This window comes from Abrus precatorius, unplaced genomic scaffold, assembly GCF_003935025.1.
Source record: "Abrus precatorius isolate BTA unplaced genomic scaffold, Abrus_2018 Scaffold2, whole genome shotgun sequence".
NCBI lineage: Eukaryota > Viridiplantae > Streptophyta > Magnoliopsida > Fabales > Fabaceae > Abrus > Abrus precatorius.
Window position 1 is genome coordinate 24,583,053 of NW_020874362.1, and position 24,209 is coordinate 24,607,261.

Sequence of the window (24,209 nt, forward strand, 5' to 3'; positions counted from 1 at the left end):
AAATTAGAAACAAATATGTTCTGAGTATTTTTAACTTACGATTTCTCTTAATATGTGCCTTAAATTCATACAATTAAAATTTAATCATTTTTTATTAAAAATTATAAGCTATAAAATGATATAATATTTTATGTATAGATTTTTTTTATGTTTTTCAACACACATTAAACTTAACCAACGATTTATGTATATTTCATTAAGAGAAATTTGTAGGTTTCAACAAAATTAAGACAATAGTTACAAAAGTTGTAAAAAATTTAGAATTAAATTCATATGGTTATGAAGAAAGTTAGGAACGTTTAACAAAAGGTTTAAATATAAGGATTGTTGAAGAAGTGACATTTAAAAAGATGAGGGGTGTGGAACATCATTCAATTTTGTTTATTAAAGATTCCTAGATTTTTCTTATGACAAAAAAGATTGTTGATTTAAACCCTTGCAGATGTATTAATTATGGCAATGAAAAAGACCAACAAAGAAAACATTTTCTTACTTTTACAAAATTTAAGATAATACTTACTGACTACGGTAGAGAATAAGGAAACATTTAGAATTTGTAAGAAATTTATAAAAAAAAAGTATTTATAACTCTCATAAATTTATTTTATAATTTTTAATTAAATTTATTATTGATTCTATGACATAAATTTTTCTGTAATAAGATTTATTCAATAAACACTTATTAAATTATTTACCTAAATGCACAATAACATGAACCAAAAGAAAGAATGTTAAGATAATGAAACATAAAGGTCACATTATTAAAAGAACAAACAATTTTAAAAGAAAGATATTCCTATTATAAATTGCGATTAATACTCACACGTTACATGATGAAAGTGGTAGAAAGATGAAGTTAAGAACACTAAAATTTTATTAGATATAAATTGTCGGATAGATTATTCAATCTATACGTTCATACACATACTAATTCATTCTCTATTCCATTCAGTCTTTATCCTAAATTAGTCCACGTATCAACCACACCATCTCCTATGTTGTGTAACAACGAGAAAACAAGAAGCAAGTGATCGACATTGTTCAGACACTAGTTCAGAGTATATCGAACACCGACACGCTGGCCCCTTTCCAACATCGCTCCATACTTCCCTTGAAGGACAGTTCATCGAAATTATTTAACTGTGATTTATATCTTTAAAAAGTTAATGTATAGACCAAAAACAAAGGTTAATGTTGACTGTATAAGAAAATTACTATTTTCTCTCTATTTTCCTTTTGGAAAGAAAGAAAATACAATTTTTAATTGTCTATATAACAGTTTAAATACAGCATGCAGGATTTAGAAAGACCAAATTCAATTTAATTTCTATCTCCTACTTTTCTTTTTTATATCGATGAAAGAATTAAATGTAACTCGAGTTTCCAAGCAGTAAATCAAGCATGTCATCGGGAGTAAGAAGAGTCGTTCCACCAACAAGCAACTCTATATCAGGTCTTCCGCTTTCAGCCAACGCCTCATGAGCTTCACGCACCTACGTGACAGAAAAGTGAAAAATTGTGTCATGGTTCCATGCTAATACAGGATCAGCTTTTAATTCAACACAGAGGGTCATGTGTAAAGAAAAAAGACAACCAATGTGTCATCTTTTAGAAAATATTTATCAAGTTTATAAAATTTTCATGGAAATACCACGTCCATCTTGTTATTCACTGACACGGGGAATAAAAAGGGAGACAAAAGGTATTCAAGAATTTCACCTCAAATCCATTAATGCCCCCAATAACAAACACCAATATGACATTTTGATCGGAAAGACTTGGTTTGGCCTGCAACATTTGTATTGACAAGAAAGATAAAGCAAAGAAGGAAAAAATAAAAGAATGGTTAGTATATTTGAATTGATTGGACTACTAAAGCAAATTCCAGCATAGGTTAAGAAACCATAATCACCTGACCGAGGCCAAATCTTCCAAACCCACTCTTAAACAGGCGCCCCACAGTGGAAGAATGATATTCTAACCCAGGCACATCGTACTTGCTCAACACCCTTGTTAGTAGCCTATAAAGTAATCCTTTTCTATCTTCATCAAAATTGCCTTCCGCGGTCAATGATCCGTCCCTCAATGGTATATTCTTTCTTTTCAGATCAGATAACTTATGAAGAAATTTGAAAAAGTTATCCACCCTATCGCGCAACTCCAGTTTCACTTGCATGTCACCATACACTTGTTCATTTTTGTTGTAGTCGTCCCCATCTTCATCACCCCATTTACCCCATTGATCATCATCAAAATCATCAATCTCTAGTTTTGAAGATTCTTCAACGGTTTTCTCAGATTTTAACTTGCTTACATTAGTTTCAAGTTCTTCCTTTAGTCCATCTAGGAACTTGAGATTTGCTACTGAAGGATTTTCAAGAAAAGCATCTACAACAGCTTCTTTCAACAAATGTTCCTCTTGCCAAGAAAATGGCCCATCAGAACCAGATGTTGGAAAATTCTCACCAGCCAATATATAACCAACGATCATTAACAGCAAAGCATCTTGCAAAGCAAGCAAACCCTTTGAGATCTCCCTTTTACCTGAATTTACATGTGATCCCAACAGAGCACTCTTATTGATCAGATCACCAATTTGAACAGCAAGACTTTGACTTGTTTCTCCAGAACTTACACTAAGAATTTTCTCTGCACTGCTAAATGCATCCCATTTGGCATAATTTGATTCCTCAAGGGCTAATAATGTGGCCGAAGCTAATTGGATAATTCCTTTGTTCCTTAGCAAACATGATTGGCTCTTGCACAATGCTTTGATCATAGCGTGCAACTCTGGTTTGGTAACAACACCAGGACGAGACTTCATATTCACAGTAACATTTTCCTTGCGTAAACTTTCTTGTAGCCATTTCTTTACAAGTAAGGCCCCATCTTTTGTTCTTCTATCTAGTATAGCCTCCAAGAATGGCATTCCACGAAAATTTTCAGAGGAAACAAAGGACCCAGTAGGTATCTCTACATCAGAGTGATTAGGCTTGCCATGAATTTTCTGACTAAGATTAATCAAGCCAGCAATTTGAGAATCAGAATTTCCAGAATTCCACCCACACAAAAAAGCTTCAACACTTTCTAAAAGCCGAAAGTTGTCTATTTGCCAATCTTCTTCATTGAGGATCTTTGCAAGTGGTATCTGAACATCTAAGGAAGCACGTTGCAGGTAGGAAGAACCAAGTTTGAGTTGGCTTCCTGAACCTTTGCCTTGGGGATTGGAAGCTGTTCTATTTCTACGGGGCAAAGAAGAAAACATGCGGTCAACAAGAGAATCCCCATGACAGCAAGGAGTGAGAAGATCAAGTGTACGATCAATGAGTAGCAACCCTGCTGATCGTTTACGGCGTCCTACGTCATAAAGACTTGACATATCTGTCAAAATTTTTCCCACAGTTTTTGATATATCACCAAGGGAGAATATTTCCATTTTCAAGTCCATCTAAATCATAAACCAAAGAATTAATGATCAACATAACACATTAATGGACAAACAACAAACAAAACAAAAGGATACTGGCAGTCTGGCACTAGTGGAAAATCAGCAATACTGTTAATAAAACAACAAAAGCCTTTTCCCCTTTAAGTGGGGTTGGCTACATGAATCAAACCACAACGTTGCATTCTATTAAATACCAAATTTTTTAAAAGGACATTTAGAGCAATGTCTATTCTAATGGCAGACACTCTTAAGAGTAAAGTTTCATTCAAGTAGTCTTTTGCAAAAGGGAATTGTGGGTCCTAGTAAAACAGTGTGATGCTGGCATGAAGCAGTTCTTTCACAGATCTATTAAGATTGAACCCAACTTAAAGTAGAATTTTATGCAGTACACCACACAAGAATCCTGAGAAATATATATTAAAAAAATCCAGATATCAAGTCACTAGAATCATTCACACGTTTCAGCAAAAGAATGCATGTCCCTTGTTACCTTGGCTGCCAAGTGGTATAGAAAGTGTGCCGTAAGAGTAGCCCCAGGAGGCACCTCATCAGCATCAGACAGCACCCCAGTACTCAAGGGAGGCAAACCAGGACTAATGGAATCTTCATGCTCAGCTGATAAGTATGCTTCAGCCACCAACCCTTCTGAAGGTAGTACAAATGCTCTTGGTGAAATGGGACATAAAATCATGGGAAAATGATGAACAGAAACAACCAATTTCAGGACTGCATCGTCAACATAGTCCGATGGAACGTGCTCATAAAAATCTCTGCCACTTGAACTAGCTTCAAGATTAGGAACATCTTGTCCACTAGAAGGAAATTGTGATCGTCCTCCATCTTCAAAGTTATGTTTTGCGTGTCCAGGATTAGTCCCTGATTTCTTAACTAGTTCTTCGTAATCTTGAACCAGTAAGGATTCATATTCATGATATGCATCTGGTCCCAGAGGTGAATCGGGAAATGCTGAGTGAGCTGTCTGCATTTTAACAGTATTAGAAAATTCAAAACAAAAGAATAAAAAGAGAAGAAAGTGATAAGTCTGTAATTAGGCCCTCTTATACATCCATATATTCATATTTGACCTTTATTTTATTTGAGTTTTACACTAATTTATTTATTAATTATGCAGTTTAGTATAAAGATGCCGCAAGTATACTTTAAGTGTGTTTTGGGCCTAAATTAATAGAAAATTAGAGTTTCGCAGCAGTCAGCACGTCCAAACTCTTTCAACAAGCACGAGAGTGCTTCGAGCCCATGCACGATCGTGCTTAAGACCTTGCACGACCGTACTCATCTGCGAGAAGTCCAATTATCAAGAGTCTTTAGGGTTTTCAAATTCTATTAAACGGAAATCTCAGACATCATAAAAAAGAACCGTTTTTACATCTAATCTTTGGCTTTCGAATACACTTCTCATCTCGTCTCTCTCGGGATCCTTGGCATATGTTTGGCGAGACTTGGAGTTTTAAACGATCGTACTTGAAAACCGAAAACACATCTCATACCCTAGTTTGTTATTTCTTTTGATTATGGCTTTATTTATGATTGTTTTAATTCTTTTCCTTAGCATGAGTAACTAAGTCCATAGCTAGAATTATGAGAACTATTATTCATGAATTTATGAAATTTTGATATTTGAATCTAAATTTAATTTCTGCTTTGTAATTAGATTTTATCCTATTGCGCTTTTTTCTTAATTCTAATTAATTATATCGTCAGGCGACTATACCTCAGTTAATTAATAGATTTATAGGGTAAAACGAGACAAAGGATTAGATGGACCAAACCAATCTTTCTCTTCTAATCGTTATTAAATTAACAAGTTCATAAGTTCCTTAAACTTTCTTAAATTGTTGTCTTGCATGACCATTAGAAATGTTAATTTGGATAAAAGAATATTAATATTGCATAACCATTAGATATTAATAGTATTCGTATGAATGATTAGTAATCATAAGAAAATCGGATTTAGAATTAAACAGAAAAATAACATAAAGGATTGAATGAAAAAACTCATATGCCCTAGGTTCTTCTCCAATAAGTTTAACCAAGACGTGTATTGTATTTCTTACTCTTAGTTATATAATTGATTTTATAAATTCTTATTTTTAATTAATCTCGTATATTTGAAACTTAAACAATTGAATTAGTAAATTTTTAATAATTAAAAATCAATCATTATAGGACGATATTTTAGAAACTTAATTTAAAAACCCTTTATTACTTCTCAGTAGGTATACTTACCCTCCGAACAGAAAGCTAGTAGAAAATAGGTATCGGAACAAAATAACGGTAAAACTACTACCACAATGGGTGAAATAATGTCACTGTCACCCTTATGTTGATTATTGGTGATAAATATTGAGTTCATGTCTTTACTCTAGCAAAAGTAGTTCACGCCATAACTGAAATTATTATTGCTAATTAAATTTGCTACTATCTCATATGCTTATGACCTTATTGATTTATTCCTATAACATTTTATATACCTAAAAGAACTAGACAAAGCCCAAACTATTTTTCAATGGATAATAAATTTTGTCTCTATTTCTACTATAACAATATTTCTTTTTTTTAAACAGCTTGGAAGCAACTTTACTTCAGGCCACCACTAATACTTTGATTCTATTATTGGGGTTGCAACTTGCCAACTATTGATGTAACAATATGATTTGCATGCTAGCAAACAAATGATGGCTATGGTGCAACCATAACTCATTCTTGAAAAATTGGTAGCTCATTTTATTATTGCAACAGACAGAAAGAAGAGGAGTAATTATCGTAAAGGCTAAGTTAATGATGTCATTGTCTAAAACTGTGGCCCAGTTTACAAAAAAAAATAAAAATAAAAATAATTGATACTGGTATGACAAGCTTAAAGCAAAAATAAATAAATAAATTGAGATGATCAAGCTCCATTCCTAATTTGCAAATGAACTAACCTCTTTAAGAGAAAAAACTTTCCTTTCATCCAAGTCAAATTGTTACAAAAAAATATAGTAAGGCTGTAAGTAGATAGCAGCCAAACTTACAAAAAATGACACATTCAAACCCATAGGTGAAACCACTTCTTTTTTTTCAATAGAAGATAGGTAAAGCATCATTAAATATATTAAACATGGAATAATCATACGTAATATGTAATTACATTAAATATATGTAACAGGCAGGGAAATAAAATAAACGAGGAAAGAGATGTAATTACAAATAAGTACCTCTGAGATAGACGTAAATACAGTGCAATGATGAATAACTTGATGTGTGCTCAAGCAACGTAATATATACCGATGTGCATCACTAAGTAGACGTGAAGTGAAAACCACAAGTTTCCTTGCAGGGACAGAATGTGAGTTCCAATCAACCACCTAGACAAGGAGCCATTAAAAAAAATGGATCATGATACATGTGGCTTACCTAAAAGTGTTCATAGACACTGTTATAGTACAAACACAGTGGGAACATACAGAAATCTGAGCCAGCAGATAAAGAGCATATATACACCTGATTATATACAGATAAATTCACTACGGAAATGGATGGAAATGATAGAGAAAAAATTCTATAACATCATTATATAAAACTTTCAACTTTTGTGTGTTCAAACAATATGTATGTGAATTTCGAGAGATAAAAATAAAATTAAAAAATTAACGTCTAAAGAATGGGATCCCAAGGAGAAATGTAAACTACAACCATCCATATTTTACCATGAAGAGTTCACATCTTTTATTGTGATAAAAAGCTAAATGCATCCCAGACTCCATTCAGCAAGCATATATCACACTAGCTCCATTCACTCACGGAATGAAAACACTACAGCTGCAACATGTGAATATATTTTAGGTATAATTTTGAAAAGTCTAAAAGACTTACATTTCATGTTAAATGAAGGGATTATATTATTTTTATATAAAAGAAGATAATATTTAGTAAAAGAAAGTAGAGAAGGTAATCCGGGACAGTATTGGGAATCAAAATAGCTCAAAGCCTTAAACATGCAACAGACAAATCCAATCTCTTTGTATATCACAAATAGAGAGACCCTCAAAGCAACAGGGCAACAAGCACAAAGACACACATTTGAATATACAGATATTCCTCTCCAAACAAGTATACCATAGCAAGTGAGCTTCCAAAGTGATGCTTCTTCCGGATACCAAATTATCAAGACTCAACCCACCCGTCAACCGGAGCTTTACAAAATACAAAATATCTCCCAACTGATGAAATGATCTCTTCTAATTTGCTTGGCCATGCAAGACCACAGAAAATACCTCAAAATTTCCCCTATCTAGTGTGTCACTACCACAGGTATCAAAGAAAGGGAAAGATAATGAAGGGGGAAAGTGGACAAGAAAGTCTGAATAAGAGTAATCCAACCTATCAAACAGAATAAGAACCCTACTTATTATCCGAGCACTTGGAGACATTCAGACCATTGGATCACAAAAGGACTTGGCCCATGGAATGTAGGAATACAATATTGATAATAGGCTATTAACTATTAACATGTTCCTTATAACAAGGAAAAGAGGCAGGGATGATATTAAACTTCAAGTTGAGAAAACCTCAGAAGACTTTACTAGCCAACTCAACAGTTATCTAATGATTACATAAAGGAATTCAGAATTATTAATTTAATAATATTTTCAGTTCTAAACATAAAAAGTTCACACCAGAGTCTTAAACCTCAAAAATATTTATAATTATTCCTAGGTGAATTTCAAATATCCATCATCAGACTACATTCAAACTTGACTGAAGCTGATGCATGTCCTCCCTCTACTCATCGATATATGTACCAATTAATAGCCCTACAACTTTGGCTAGAGGAAGTATCTATGAAATGAAAATCCAACCCTCCATCACCATCAAATATTCATTCCATTTTGTAGCATGTGATATAATTTTTTTTCAAAAACCAGAAAATAGTAATATCCTCAAATTTTTTAACGAGCAAATGTAGCCACTCAATGAGATGATAATCAAATCTTGGTAGCTTATTGAAAGCACAGATATACAACTTGGACAAATGTAGCCACAATTTACCACGTCAAGTGCACACATGTTTTCCAAACTGCAAATAGCTCGTGCCCCGAGATCTAGAAGTACAGGATATGCCCCAATAAACTGGAAACTCTCAGTAGATCCAGCATCTAAATAAACAATAGCACCTTCAATATCCTCTGATATCTGAAAAAGACGCAACATGACTAACATTCATGAAACAATTAAACGAAAGGACACATAGTTACAGTTATAACAAGTATAAGTAAGTAGGTGACATCTGCAGAAGAAAATTCAAGTTCATAGGTGCAGCATAAGATGCCAGACTCAAGAGACATGCAATCACTCCCATTGTTGAATTTAGCTTAGTGAAACAGAAATAATTCTCGTAAGAACGATACACACATCAAAGCCTCTATTTCTATGTTCCTTCGATATACTTATATCCAATTGATTCTTAATTTTGTAAAATTAAGAATATTAAAATTCTAATCACTTCAGAGCGCTATGGAGGCATTCCGTGAGAGTAAAAACAGACATAAAACTAAACTTAATTGAACATTCAACTTCAGAAGACTTGTGCTACCTGTCTAATGGAATCGATGCAAGATTTGATAACATCAACAGTGGCCATTTCTTTGTTTCCTTTTCCGCTTCAGCGGAAGGCAACGAACCACGTGACTTCCGTCGAACGCAAATCCAGAATCCCAAACGAAACGCACGAGCGATCGAACGTGAATTTCACTAAGCTTTCATTCTTTTCAAACAAATCGCGCACGCCATCGAGTTTGGAGGTTTAGAGAAAACACGATTTGCTAATAGAAATTGCGATTAGTGGCGGATCTTACTGCTTCCTCGTTCTTCTTCCCCTCCTCCACCACAGTTCACCCACTCTGGTTTTTTTCTTTTTTATTTTTTACTTCTGTTTTTTTTTTTTAATCATTTTGTGATTAGGTACTTTTATTATTGTAATTTAAAATATTATTTTTTTGTGATTGTAAATATATGTTTTAGTTTTCAAGATTAAAATGCATGTTGGATCTATATATTTTTAAAATTATATTTTAATTTTATTAAATATTTTGTTATATTCTAATTTTCAGCGTTTTAATTTAACATCGCTAAAAAAATATTTTAAATTAATCTTTTAGTGTTATAATGGTAGCAACTTAAATGTTAGTAGAGGACACATTAATTTGCAAGTTTGATATATAAATAAATAAATATAACTTGCACAGGTAAAATGGGCTTTGTATTAAGCTCGTGATATTATAATATAATTTTTTTTTATCTTATTTTTAGTGTTAATTTATTTAACTAACATAATGTAATAATGTTATTCTATGAGTTTATCATATTTATCTTTCTAATGAAATTCTATCTTAGGTAAAAATTTATATAAAAATAAATAAAATAAAATAATATTATTTATTTTGTTATCCTTATACAAATCAAATATAAGATAAAAAAAAAATGGCTGTGTTATGTATTACTTCATATTTCTCAGTAAAAAAAAACTTTTTACAGTCAAAACATATTGTAATTCGTGAGAGTGCTAAAGTAATGTGAATGTGTATTACTCATATTGCCTAGTCAACGTCATTTCGTAAAATAAATTATATATCACATACTATTAATTTGTTGGTCTATACATTGACCTAAGCATTAAAATGTCTTTTATGTATATATCTACTCATTTTTAACTTCAAACTCTTTGTATTGCAACAAATTCATCACCAGCTCACTGACTTTGAGCCTTAAAGAGACATGAGATGAAGTAGAATGATTAACTTCTATAACAATTAATTTAAAAAATATGTGTTTGTTGTATTCTAATTAGTTAATGTTAACAAAATTTTTATACCAGGAGTTATTAAGATTGGACTCTAAAAAAACATAACACTCAAAATATTAATTTCCATGCAATAGACACTAATCACAAATTTATCACCACATAATACAGACTAATTACTAATCATTCACACTTTGATCATTAATGACTAAAAACTTTAGAAAAAGCATTTATATCTTAATCTTGACATAGAAAAATTATTAAGAATAATATATATTTAGTACAAAGCTTTTTTTCGCATATTAATCAGTGTTAATATAATCTTGTTGCTACTAAGAAAAAATAAAATAACATAAAAATCACGAATGAGAAAAAAGCTTAATAATATGATCATTTTTTAAATATGACATTTTTATCACGAAAGTTCCTGAATATGGATATGTAATCAATATTACATATATATGGCATTTAAAAAATCACATGTAGTGATTTTTAAAGAATGAAAATTTGTTTAACGTGAAAAACGTCACTCACGACTTTTAAGATAAAAAATAATAATTTTTTTGCGTAGTTAAAACTCGCTGTTAGCGACTTTAAATCAGAAAAGTGCTTTTATATATTCAAATATTGCCACTTGCAATTTTAAAAAAAATCTTCATTAAGAAGTTTTAAAAGATTTGTCTATATATAACTCATTTACATTTTTAGCAAATTACATCTTAAAAATCTTTTATTCTACATTTCTGAATTCTCCTTTTTCATATTTTATAGTTGAAGAAAAAATGAGTACAAATACAATAGTCTACTTTAATAGTGAGATTATTTCAAATACAAATGAAGGTATGAAATTTATGTGTGAGAAGCCAACTTACATTTATCTTCTTAACAGTATATCATTTGAAACACTTAAATATTGGCTTTGTCAATATATTGAAATAGAGACTCCAAAAACAGTGGAGAGAATAATCTACAGGTGTCCAATCTTTATTTTTGGAGGTTTCATGCGATACTAAGTGATGGAAATAAGCAATGATGATAATATTCAACAAATATTTCAGATTTATTAAGAGCGTCATGACCAAAATTCTTCAATTGAGTTGTATGTTATTTTTAAATAAATTACGATTGGTGCATATGTCAGTGTTGTTCCTAACAGAGATGTTGAATGGGAACAAAATATTGTCGAAAGCGACGATAACAACTTTAAAGGAGATTATGAAAGTGGTGAGGATAGTGATGATGATAGTTTGGATGACGATGCAGATGATAAGCACTCTCATTTATCAAACTCAGTGATTGACCAACATATGTCTGGGGTTTAATCATTCATACGTACTTTAGATCTTAATGCTATGCAAGTTCTAGAATTTCCAGAGTATGCTAACTTAGATATGTTGACATGTTTTATTGTATTTACAGTAATAAATTTATCTTTAGTTGTGTGAATGATATTTAGTTTGTTTTTTTGTTTTATAGGTCATTGTTACGTAGACGGAGAATTGTATGTTAGAATGCAATTTAATAACAAAGAAGCTGTTGTACGAAAAATTAAGAGTTATAGTATATCAAAAGGAGTAGACTACGAAATTTTTGAGTCTAAATCAAATACGTTTTATTGTAAATGTGTCAGCTATGGTAGAGATTGTGAGTGGCTTGTTCGAGCTAGTTTGAGGAAAAACAAGTATTTTTGGAAAATTAGAAAGCATAACGGGCCACATAGTTGTACTCGGGCAAGGATTTCACAAGATTATAGAAAGTTAGATGCAGAGACAATTACAAAATGTATTAAGCAATGATTGAATATGACCCTTCTTTTAAGATAAAATTGGTGATTGAATCAGAGGATGATGGAATCCTTTGTTGTTATCTGAGTGGAGACATGGAATTTTTCTCTACTGTTATTGTTGAGATTGTGGTTGCTCCATTTGCAGGGACAACCAAAACCAATTCATTGCATAGATTGTGTACCAACTCCAATACTCATTTGAAGGGTTATAGTTGTCAATTGACATTCCTTCTAATGTATGTTGATGTCGATTTTCCCATATTGTCACCCAATCATCATGTATTAATCTCCAATTCTTTGGTTCTCTTAAACCACACAAGTCTTTGTTGTGGACTCCCTCAAGACTTTGGGGCGGAAGAGAAATAGGTTGAGCAAATCCATATTGACGCATTACATGGTCAATTGCATGCCACTCTACAACCTCAAAGCATATCAATGGGCTTACAGTTGACCACAATAGACGTTCGTCCCTCACGTCATCTGAAATAACTGCGTCAATAACTTTATCTTCATATGGTCGCTATAAAAACTACATTAACACAAAATATATTATATATACCTTAGTAATGTGAAAGAGGTACAAAATTATTTAACAACAATTAACATATATTAACCGATACCTCACAAAGTCCCATTTTATCTAATGACACTCTAACATTTCCAAGGTCTCTATATGGAGTGTTGGTTGAATATCGAATGTGTCACCATCTAAGTGCAAGTGAAAATATTATTGGTTCACCAGGTATTGGAGCAAACCACGGGAGCCAGTGCCATGCCCATACCTGTAGCAGTAGTAGGCATCCACAAATTTCTTTAGCATCTTGTCATGAACCGCGATCTAGACCTCTATACAAAAAGGTAAGACATGTTGAACCCCAACTATATATTCCAATTTCATCAACATTCACCAACAACTGTAAGATTTTCTTATGGATTACTGAATTACTTTTATTCAGCATTAGAACATGTCTTAATAAAGAAAGTATATATCCACCAACATGTTGTGCTATCCTATGGTCAGAATTAGTAGGAAACCAAACAAAATGTTGCGTGATCCACTTCAATCTTATTTTTGAACCTTCAACATCGTGAGATCCAGGCTGACTACATAGTAACTATTTACACATATCCTGCAATGCTATAGTATTTGGATTAGTAGAACCACTAACAGGTAGACCATTGATTCGCAGTTCAAGCAACATAGCAACATCTTTTAATGTTCCTATGCATTCTCCACAAAGAAGATGAAATGTATGTGTTTCTAGTCTCCAACGTTCAATAAGTGCATTTACAAGCCCACCATTTATATGCATTTGACATATTTGTGCAACACGATAAAGTTTAGTATTCTGTAAAATGTTATGTATCTCAGGTCTAGGCGATGATATAGCTAAGTAACAAGGTCGTAATAGTCTCATTGCCTGACATAAAAAAATAATTAATCATTAAATACATTATTTAAATTATCATATTTTAAAATATTATTTAATCATATTAGATTTTTAATCACTAAATACTAATATTTAATAACTAACCATTATTAGAAAATTATATTTTTAATAACATAAATCATAAAAATTACTTAGATTTTGAGCTCGTACTAATTATGAGACGTGCTTCTGTGAATCCATAGTTGTATCACGAATCATATTAAAGAAATTTGTTAATCTACAATATTTTTGAAAAAATTTCAACTACATATTTTTTTGAATTTTTCTATTTTTTTCTCTTTTTTTCCCTTTCATTTTCACTCTTCTCTTCTTCGTCTTCAGTTCCCTCTTCTCTCTTCCACCTTAGTTTCTCTCTTTTACGTTCTCTTTGTGCATGAATTTATGATTGAAAGGGTCATTATATAGCTCCAGGAACGAGTTTCTCACTTTGAAAAAATTCACTCATATTCTAGTGTAGCTGATAGCAATAAAGATTCTTTCAAAAATCGCCATTAGCGATTTTTTACTCTACAAAATTTCTGTTCAGTATTCATGTTTTACTTTTTCTGACAAATGGCCTGACTGAACATGTAAATATGTCAAAACTTGTCACTGACGATTTTTCGTTAAGGCCACGTTCTTGATGCAAATATGTCAAAACTCACTATTGGTGGTTTTTCATCTAGGCCACGTTCTCATCAAAGTTTTAAGTTTACTGTTCATGACATATAGCTTATTTAAATATTGTTAAGTCTCCAAAAATTGCCACCTGTGAATTTTAAAAAACCATCCTTCTATTAAATTGCCACAAATAACATATTAACGTAATTATGACTTTTATATCCCATATTTAAATTAATAAACTCCAATAATACTCACTAGTTTGTTGTTGTGCACAGTATTCAAGTATTAGGTATTATTTACATCAGTGTCACCCTCGTTATGTAAACTATTATATTATCTCACTACTTTAATTTTTTTTATATTAATATAATATAATATAAATTAAATGGAAGAAAATAAAAACATCTTTCACAGAATATTCCACTATTCGGTAAATATATACGAGACATGTTTGTTGAAAGAGTTATAATTTGGAAAAGAATTGGATATAATATTGAGTATTTTTATGTTATTTTAAATTAAAATTAAAATTTATCTTTATAACTTACGCAATATTAATCGATATTGGAAATTGCTACGTATTAATTATATGACATTTCAATTTTAATTAAAATTAATATCAAAAGCACCAAAGTTTTGTTATTATAAATTTATTCTCTAATGTGAACTCGAAAATATAATATTCTCATATTTGTTTCGAGTTTTAAAATTTTGTTCTTTGGTATATTGTTTATTTTGCAAAAAAAATTCTTATTTACTTACTTTTTATTCTATTAGTATTAGTTAGGAAAATTACATTTCCATAAAACTAAAATAAGAGTTCATTTTTTTAATCACAAAATATAATGTTTATATCTTAAAATAAACGCTACCTTGAGATTAGTTATGGATAAATACCAAGGCAAGAGCCTTTCTTGAAGTGTTTTCTCTGTATACATGAATTGTGAAATCAAAACCAAGATCACACCACATGCTCAAAAAGAATTCAAAGCTCCTTAAACTGACATGCATCACCATATATGGAATTTATTGTTTTTTAACTTTTTTTTAATATATTATCTTACATTGTTTGTCATACTTTTTTATTTTTTTTATCTCTCTTTTCTTTTCACCCCTTACACTTAAAAAATAGAATGTAAGAAAGTAACTCTATTCTTTATAAAATTCCAACAACACATTCTTTTGAATTATAATTAGTTGATTTTTTAAAAAAGGTAAAAGAACTTACCTTATACATTATTTACTTTTTATAATTATTTTAACCTTTTGAATTAAAGATAAACAACTAAAAACAATAAATGTTTAACAAATCTATTAGAAAAGAATGTATCAAAGCATCAATTCCTCTTCTTAAAGACCAGCACATTTTGGGTGGAGACATGGTGGGTCAAACGCACCCACGACAACACTTTCATAAAGCAGCAATAGTTACATAATATATTCATCTAGTTCACACATCCCTTTCTATATTCTCATTGAGTTTAATAAATCAATTAAAAATGTTACTTCAATTCCCTTTTCTTAAAAATAAGCATATTTTGGGTAGACACTGTGAATGGTGGGTCAACCCATCCATGACAATCTTACCAATTATCTATCTCTCTCTCTGAGTCTCTATATTCTCATCGTTCTTATCTCCACACACATAAGAACTGAAATGTCGAGCACTACGAACGAGACCACATGGTGGGAACTATTGGGCAGCAAAAACTGGGAGGGTCTAGTGAACCCTCTAAACCTTCAACTCCGAACCCTAATCCTCCGTTGCGGGGACTTCATCCAAGCCACATACGACGCCTTCAACAATGACCAAAACTCCCTCTACTGTGGCTCAAGCCGCTACGGCAAAACGTCTTTCTTCCAGAAGGTTCTTCTCCAAAACCCCACTCACTACGACGTCGTTTCGTTCCTCTACGCCACCGCCAAAGTCTCTGTCCCCGAAGCGTTTCTTCTCCACTCGCTCTCGCGCGAGTCGTGGGACCGCGAATCCAACTGGATCGGTTACATAGCGGTCACCTCCGATGAACAAAGCAAAAGCTTGGGTCGGCGTGAGATTTACGTGGTGTGGCGCGGTACCACCAGAAACATGGAGTGGATCGACGTGTTCGGTGCTGCTCCTGAGTCCGCAACTCGGTTGTTGAGTTCTACCAGCCTCTCCCAGTTGAAGCATGGGAAGAACCACGGTCAGTTCTACAAAATCTTCAATAAAGATGGTATATGATTTTATTTTATTTTAATTCGTTATACCAAAAATGAAGAAAAATCACTTCAATGAGGTATTCTTTTTTCTATCTTATTTACTCATTTTTAAAAGAAAATTATTTATTTAAAATTTGAGACTATTAATTATTATTTTTTATTTTTTAAAATACTTTCATTACACGCTTATTGTAAATAAGAGATAAATAATAATGAAGGATATATTAATTAACTAAGAAAATAACAATAAATTTGATTTAGATAAAAGGTATTGATTTAAAAATAAAAATAAAAATTAGGCTATCGTCCAAATGAAAAAAATGAAAAGAATATATCATGATTGTAATTTTAAAAAAATAAATAGGCAATTTTTTTCTAAAGAATAAAGTGTCCCTTGTGTTTTTAAACCTTTACTTATAATTTTATATCGTCTATCCTTTCTTTTTGTTTCAAAAAGAAAACAACATGCAGTTTAAAAAACTCCTTTTCTTTTGAAAAGTAATATTCCCGAATTTTGTAAAAAAGGAAATTGTTAGTGTGGATTTTAAGTTGGGAATAAAGAAGGGGACACAAAGAACAGAGTAACTTATGTCCCTATCCTAGCCCTAGTTTGTATCACTAACCATAGATTAAATTGCTAAAAGTAAAGTATGAATAGTTTTGTATCACTCTCCACACTTGCAGTGAATTTCACGTTAAATTTTATTAAGTTCTAAAGATCAAATTTTTAAAATATAAAATTAAATTTATATATAAGAAAATTTTATTAAAACAAATAATATTAAATGTGGTAATTTTCGTGAGTGGGAGATAATTATGGTTTAGAAAAAAAATATTGAAAGATTAAATATATTAATATCATAAATATTACAGATTTTAATAAAAAAAATATCATTATTAATTTTTAATTATGTTCCTTTCAACGTATATAAAAAACACCATTTGTTATTTTACATCTCTGGTTAAATAATACAGGTAGCAGCAGCAGCAGCGACGAGGAAGATGATGAGAAAACACCAAAAGTAATGAAGGGTTGGCTCACGATCTACACGTCGGAAGACCCAAAATCACCCTTCAACAAAACAAGTGCGAGAACGCAGTTTCTAAACAAGGTCAAACATTTGTTAGAACTTTACAAGGACGAGTCCCCAAGTGTGCTCTTCATGGGTCACAGTCTGGGTGCAAGCTTATCCATTCTAAGCGCATTCGACTTGGTAGAAAACGGGGTGACAAACGTTCCCGTTACAGCGTTCGTGTTCGGGTCACCCCAAGTTGGTAACAAGGCTTTCAACGAGAGGTTCAAAAAGTTCCCTAACTTGAAGGTGTTGCATGTGAGGAACGTGATTGATCTCATTCCACACTACCCGGGGAAGTTGTTGGGGTATGAGAACACGGGTGTGGAGTTGGTGATTGATACGAGGAAGTCCACCAGTTTGAAGGAGTCGAAGAATCCGAGTGATTGGCATAACTTGCAAGCTATGTTGCATGTTGTGGCTGGGTGGAATGGGGTTGATGAGGTGTTTGAGATGAAGGTTAAGAGGAGTTTGGCTTTGGTGAATAAGTCGTGTGATTTTCTGAAGGATGAGTATCATGTTCCTGCCTCTTGGTGGGTTGAGAAGAATAAGGGTATGGTCTGTAAGGACGACGGAGACTGGGGTTTGGATGCTCCTGATGAGGAGGATCTGCCTGTGCCTGAAACTTGATTTCCATCTCTTGTATATTTACCGGTTAAACTTGTTTTTCATCACTAAAATTTTACATTAATGTGATATTATATGTAAAGAGAGGTTGTATTAATTAATATACCTCTCGCTTGACACACCATTCTCCTTTTTGACAAGGTACCAAGCTGCGACGTCCCTTTGTTCTTGTTTGTATATATCTCTTTTATATGACATGTTTAGTTACTATCCTGGATCTTTTCTTTTTTGAATGATAATGTTTTGACTCTTATCCGCTCCCTTACCCTTCTTTCTCTCACGTATATGTTTTGTGAAAGTCATTGTCGAAAGGATAATGTTGTTTGAGGAAGATAGGGACAAATTAACGTTGGAAAAGTAAACAAAGTGGTCTGTTAGTTTTTTATTTTAAAATTTGCATTATGCATCACATTCTATATAATGAGAAATCATTATATAGAATGCTATTTAAAAGAATAATGTTTTCTTAACACTTCTTAAGATATGTATACTTAAAGAAAGAAGAGGAAAATAAAACGAGAATGAAAGGAAAAAGCTAAATGTAAAATTTAAGTGTAAAAGAACAATTACTTTTAAGGAGGTGAGGTTGATATTTTTAAAAAAGAAAAAGGTAAGATTGACGATACTTTTATTCTGCAAGATGCAAATCACAGCATTTTATTTATTTTAAAATGTAATGCTTCCATCACCACGACACCACACATAGAAACACATCTCAAATCAAAAGTACGGTGATAAATCAGAATATACTGAAATGAAGTATAATTAAACTATTTTTTAGCCTGTAAAGATGTATATAATATAACTTAAATATAATGCTTTTTTAAAAATAAAAATTATAGAATTTTATGTAATATAATGCATCGATACTATTAAATACTATATTTTTAATAACAAATTATCATTTATTAAATTTTTTAATTATGTATAACTTTGTATAGGTTAAAAAAATAACAATTAAATAATAAAAGCTTTATATAGATAGATAGTTAAAAAAAATGTATATTACCTAAGACTTTAACTATTATAAGTTATATTGAGTTTCTACTAATTTCATTTAATCTAGTTTAATAGAAGCAAAATGTCCTAACCACTTAGACCAATAATACTCAATATTATAAAATTTTTAAATGATTTAACTAAAAAGTAAATCAAGATGTAATTTAGAGTAAACAAGTTTATGAATTAATTTTCAATTTTTAAAACTTATCACATATGAATTTTAAAATACTAAATTAATGCAAAATATTAAATTAATATATTTTTTATAAGTTCAAAAGGTAACTTGAATACATAAATTAATTTGAAGATAATTCATAGATAGAACAATGAAAAACATATAGTTCAGGCTTATCCATGACATGTAGAGCAAAATAAATAAGGATCATGATCCTCTAAATTTGTAATTTAAAAAAATCCATAAAACATTTTTTAAAAAAATAATTAAAATGCTTCTTAATTTCCTACTATAGAATTTGTAACAAATAGATGAAAAATACACCCAAAAATTTTCTTTTTGTCTTAGTTTTACAAAAACAAAAGCAGTTTTAAAAAATCAGTAATCAAACATATCTACAATTATTTAGAATATGTTTTAATATACAGCTAATTTAGCACTAATTTAATACGTTATTTATAAATGATAACTTAATATATATTATTAATGGAACTTAAAAAAATGAGAACATAGTTTATAAGAGTCATAAGTTGTCTATAAAATCTTTCACTCAATCCTCCATAAATAACTCCAAAGTACGATGATAAGGCATAAGCACATTCACTTCTACCAATGACACCCCACAATTGCACAACCGCTGGTAAAAGTAGAATTTATGCTGAAAATGCAACTTTATTTATTCCAACAGGTGAAAGCCACAAGTCCTCACAACCATTTATCTGTCTTACATATACACAGTTAGCGTGCAAACACAATCACTCCAACAGTGACATGCAAACCAAACAGCATACACAGCCATGACATTAGGTTCCTTATTTCTTGCCACGCAGTTTAGCTCCAAGGGCTCTCTCCAACTTGCCAATTATCTGCTGGTTTGGAATGGCCTTCCCTGATTCATACTCCTGAATCACTTGAGGCTTCTCATTGATAATCTGCAATTAACAATATACGTCATTGATAATTGATAGTACCTAATTATTATTAATCATGAACATGAAGAGACTGATAATATATTCTTGGCAAATGTTAATTAGTATCCTTAATTTATTGGTTAAGGAATTAAAAAAATTCTTGGAAAATATACTAATACATTTCTCCCATGATGTTCCATGCATACTGTAACATTTTTTAATAAAAGCTTTCGATTTATTAATTTCTTAACTAATGTCTTAAGGGCATTAGCGAACAAGATCTTGTATTTATTTTATTTTATTTTCCTGCCGAGGGGAGAGAAATACTTGAGCTAGCTGAGCCTGAGTAAGCTTCTTGTCCATCCTAGCTTGCATTATAGCCTTCTTGAGTTCAGTTGGTACACGATCATCTGCACACACAAGTTCAATCATATCATATGCGAATCAAGGTAGGAAAAGATGCCAATGCCATTAAAGAATATTGATGTTTAAGGATACAAACAATATCTTCAAGGTGGTAGAGAAAAAATGCATCAGATGCTTTAATTTTGGTTCAAGAAATCTAAAACAGGAATAACAATGCTGCTGCTGGCTATAATTTTAATGTTTATTAAGCAGAATATGATATCATAAGAATCCAAAATATGCACAATCAATAAACAAATAATAACCATGAAAGCATAAGGTTTAACCATGTTCTACGCTCGGGAAGCCAGGGGAAAATTTGTATTGAAAACCTAAAGTTTAATGATCAGGTGAATTAAATGAGGATATTGTTTACATAAACCCAAGTGTAACATTATGTTGAGGATAAAATAATGTCTCTAGCGAAAATGGGTGGTGGGAAAAAGCAGAAAATCCATCAGAGAAGAAAGAGAAAAAAAAGAGCAAGACAAAAGCTCGCAGAGGAAGTTTCAAAGGAGAAGTCTGCTATTTTAAGTTTAATGTAGGATAAAATGTCCATTTCCACTATGAGGGCACGATAGCACCACTATTGCGCTCTAATCACTACTATGAGATGAACTTTTAAGTGTTGCTAATGGATCCATTTGCTTGAGCTGAAATTCAACATTTTATTAGAAGAACGGGAATAGCAACTAGCAGGAATTTCTTCTGATCATTTAGAGGCTCCTTTACCATGTCATGAACCAATTATCCCAAAATCTTAAGCTAGTAGGTGAAGATGCATGAATGATTTAAAATAACATCTCCAACAACTAACAGTTTAAAACCACCAAACATTACGTTATGGCACCCCAAAAGTTGGCAGTGCTAAACACATTTCTAATGATGAGACAGCCCAACCTTCAGCTGATCAGCTCAATTCATAATTTAATATGCTTCAACCTAACTACTATTTACATAAACCGCAGAACCCCCATAGTATTGTAAGAGTCAAAAGACAACACATAAAAACTACCAAACAGAACATGCTTCAGGCAAAATTTTGTAGTTGAAAAAATCTAAAGCTGGACAAAGAGATCATTTCAGATAATGTCCCCTAACTGCAAAAACCCCTTATGGAGGACACTTTCACCTCTCAATTCTTCCCATAAAACTGTTCATTCAAAAGTAATTGCACTGAGGTTCTTTTAATGATAGAAAACGTATTAAAAAATAAAAAACTTAAGTATCTACATATATATATGTAATACTCACGAGCTAGATTCTCTGTGTCATCATCCAACCTCTTAGTGTTCAATGAGGTGCTGCTAGAGGCTGCTTTGTTTGTCCCAGCATTATCTGTATATAACAACGATTGAACAATCACTATTCAAACTACGCAAATAAGAAAACTCCTAAAGAAAAAAGAAAATAGAAAAAAACAAACAAACAAACAAACAACCAAGACACAACCACAACCATTCTGTCACAAATTAGCTTGTTTTTAAGTACCCCCAAACTAAATAATTATCAAAATTAATTTTTTTTTCCTAACCCTTTAAAAAGATTTAATTTTGCAAATTAAATCTGCTGCCTCTACACCCAATCATCAAAGCGCAGCTGCAACAATCACAAGAGAAGACGTTCAGACCCGAGATTTTAAAAATTAATAAATTCAATTCATTAAAAGCAAATTTAATTGGGAAAACAATTAAATTGCATTTAATTTAAAAACAATAAAAAAGATTTCATTTGGGTTAAGGGAACAAACATTTCTTAACGGTTTCGATATCGGCGCCAGCTCGGCGCGCGGCGTTGACGGCTTTCTCGTCCTTTTTGGCAGCGGCGGTGGGAGCTTTCTTGCGGAGGACGACGGGTTCCCAATCTTGAGAAATAGGGGTCCCACCTGACATCTCTATCTCTTTCTATGTGTCTGTTTAGGGTTCTTTGTTTTCGTTTGCAAAGACGAAGATGGTAATGAAAATCGAAACGTTACTCCCTCAGAAACTGTTTCTTTTTATAAAAAGGAAAAAGAAAAATCCTTCAATCTCTGATTCCATCCAACTCATTTTACTTGTAATTTGCAGTTTTTGAACAGAAATTGATAAATATAATAAATTTCCAACTAATACATTCTTTGACATTTCTTATATATTTTTTGTTATTCTTTTAAACGATTTTATAACATCATTTCTTATTAATGGATTTAATCACTTAATTGTAATACGTTTTTATTGAAAAATGAAATATATATTACATTAGAAAAAATAGAGGATACACGTGGTTTAGCTAAAAATAATAAAAACATACAGTTTTTTTTATTTTATAAAACAATGTTAGATTTAATTATAATTTTATTTATTTATAATTTTAATATTTTTAGTTTTAAAATTGTTTAAATTAAAAATGGTACGGATGCATCTGTTTTCTCTTCCACTATCTTTTTTTTTTCCCCTTTTTGGTTCAGCTATTCTCTTTTGTTAAAATCAGATCTTGTTTTGTGCTCGTGGTGGACCAGGCTCAGTTTTTGTTGGCCCAATAATTTTATGAATTGGGTTTATTAAGTTTCAAAAACAAAACTATTGATCCAAAAAAATTGGGAAGTATTCTGGAAAAGAAGAAAAATATTAACAATAAATTTTTTTTAATAAATTAATTGAATCCTTAAAGTAAAAAGCATGGAGAAATGGCAGTAATATACTCTTTAAATATATTTTTTAATATTAGTTAAAATTTATTAAAATAATAAAAAAATACGTGAATTATTCTCTTATTATAATACATTTTACTATTTACTTTACATTTTAAAATAAAATTTAACTAATTTTAAAATATATTAAAAAATATGTCACTAATTCTCCTACAAAAGATAACGTCATGTTTGTCCATTCGTTAATCTGTTGGGATATCTATTAAGTGTAACGTACAGTTAATCGATAAAAATATAAAATAGCTTTCTTACTGAATACAAAAACCGATGTTGTATTTATTTTTTGAAAAATGCCAGCTGAACTTATAAAATTGAGTTTAAACAGTTCAAAATATTAAATTTTTATTAAAAATATTATTTTAAAATTATTAAAATTAATCTAGATACTAAAATTAACAATTTTTTATTTTGATTTGTTTCACTATAATTGGCATGTTAGGGGGAAAAATAATAGAATTTTTTATTTTTTTTTTATCTTTTCTTGATAAGATTGTCCACCACGTAGCCCACGTCATTGGTCAGCGGTATCATATGATATTTAATGTTCCCATGAGCAACTTTGTCAAGTTGCTTAGTGTATTAGAAATTCGAATAATAATAATAATTTTTCACTTTAGATTGAAGTGTACAACGATTAGATATTAAAGAACAAACTACTAAGTTGGTCTTTAGATTATAACTTATCAACTTAATTTTAGATTAATTTAATTTTAGTTAAAATTTAATGTGAAATCATTTATGTTTAATATGTTCTTATATGAAAAATAATCGATAATTTTGTTATTTAAATGTTTGTATATTTAAAATAATACATATTTTTTCCTAAGCCGCATGTAATGTTCATTAGATACAAAAATTTACATGTTTATTAAAAATAAGAATTAAATTGTATTTTTAATTTTAGTTTAAAAAGGACTAAAATATATGTACTTTTTTATTGCATATAATCATACTTGAGTTAAATAAAATAATCACAGGTAATAATTTTTTCAAAAAATGTTTAATAAAAAATTTAAATTCAAAATTACACGCTAAAAC

At 31.0% G+C, this 24,209-nt stretch overlaps 3 protein-coding genes across 6 annotated transcripts; 1 reads left to right on the forward strand and 2 right to left on the reverse strand.

Annotated features, from left to right (window-relative positions):
* Positions 1 to 782: 782 nt before the first annotated feature.
* Positions 783 to 9,382, reverse strand: LOC113857900 (sec1 family domain-containing protein MIP3). 4 transcript variants are annotated; one of them, XM_027490174.1, is made up of 7 exons: positions 9,045 to 9,382; positions 8,501 to 8,644; positions 6,667 to 6,816; positions 3,939 to 4,427; positions 1,913 to 3,448; positions 1,720 to 1,788; positions 783 to 1,493 (listed from the first exon to the last, which is right to left on the reverse strand). In XM_027490174.1, exons 1-7 carry the CDS (start codon positions 9,090 to 9,092, stop codon positions 1,365 to 1,367), a joined length of 2,565 nt encoding a protein of 854 aa, XP_027345975.1. In that variant the 5' UTR covers positions 9,093 to 9,382; the 3' UTR covers positions 783 to 1,364. The 4 variants fall into 4 exon arrangements, with proteins under 4 accessions (XP_027345975.1, XP_027345978.1, XP_027345976.1 ...); XM_027490177.1 differs by having other exon boundaries at positions 859 to 1,493; positions 8,501 to 8,607; positions 9,045 to 9,363; XM_027490175.1 differs by having other exon boundaries at positions 1,114 to 1,493; positions 8,501 to 8,664; positions 9,045 to 9,363.
* A 6,241-nt stretch (positions 9,383 to 15,623) lies between these two features.
* On the forward strand, positions 15,624 to 18,195 carry LOC113857901 (phospholipase A1-IIdelta). Its single transcript, XM_027490179.1, has 2 exons — positions 15,624 to 16,273; positions 17,265 to 18,195. The coding sequence occupies exons 1-2, from the start codon at positions 15,646 to 15,648 to the stop codon at positions 17,990 to 17,992; spliced, it is 1,356 nt and encodes a 451-aa protein (XP_027345980.1). The 5' UTR covers positions 15,624 to 15,645; the 3' UTR covers positions 17,993 to 18,195.
* Positions 18,196 to 19,823: 1,628 nt separating this feature from the next.
* LOC113858489 (multiprotein-bridging factor 1b) lies at positions 19,824 to 22,523 on the reverse strand. The gene is made up of 4 exons (XM_027491170.1): positions 22,233 to 22,523; positions 21,737 to 21,820; positions 20,405 to 20,487; positions 19,824 to 20,098 (listed from the first exon to the last, which is right to left on the reverse strand). Exons 1-4 carry the CDS (start codon positions 22,372 to 22,374, stop codon positions 19,979 to 19,981), a joined length of 429 nt encoding a protein of 142 aa, XP_027346971.1. The 5' UTR covers positions 22,375 to 22,523; the 3' UTR covers positions 19,824 to 19,978.
* Between the last annotated feature and the right edge of the window lie 1,686 nt (positions 22,524 to 24,209).

Coding starts and splice junctions, on each gene's coding strand:
- LOC113857900 (XM_027490174.1), bottom strand. CDS start 9,092: ATGGCCACTGTTGATGTTATCAAATCTTGCATCGATTCCATTAGACAG. Junction 6,817..8,500: donor ACATGTGTGCACTTGACGTG/GTAAATTGTGGC, acceptor CTCCTTGTCTAG/GTGGTTGATTGGAACTCACA. Junction 1,789..1,912: donor GAAGATTTGGCCTCGGTCAG/GTGATTATGGTT, acceptor CAAATGTTGCAG/GCCAAACCAAGTCTTTCCGA.
- LOC113857901 (XM_027490179.1), top strand. CDS start 15,646: ATGGTGGGTCAACCCATCCATGACAATCTTACCAATTATCTATCTCTC. Junction 16,274..17,264: donor GAAGCATGGGAAGAACCACG/GTCAGTTCTACA, acceptor TAAATAATACAG/GTAGCAGCAGCAGCAGCGAC.
- LOC113858489 (XM_027491170.1), bottom strand. CDS start 22,374: ATGTCAGGTGGGACCCCTATTTCTCAAGATTGGGAACCCGTCGTCCTC. Junction 21,821..22,232: donor TATCGAAACCGTTAAGAAAT/GTTTGTTCCCTT, acceptor TGTTATATACAG/ATAATGCTGGGACAAACAAA. Junction 20,488..21,736: donor TGACACAGAGAATCTAGCTC/GTGAGTATTACA, acceptor TTGTGTGTGCAG/ATGATCGTGTACCAACTGAA.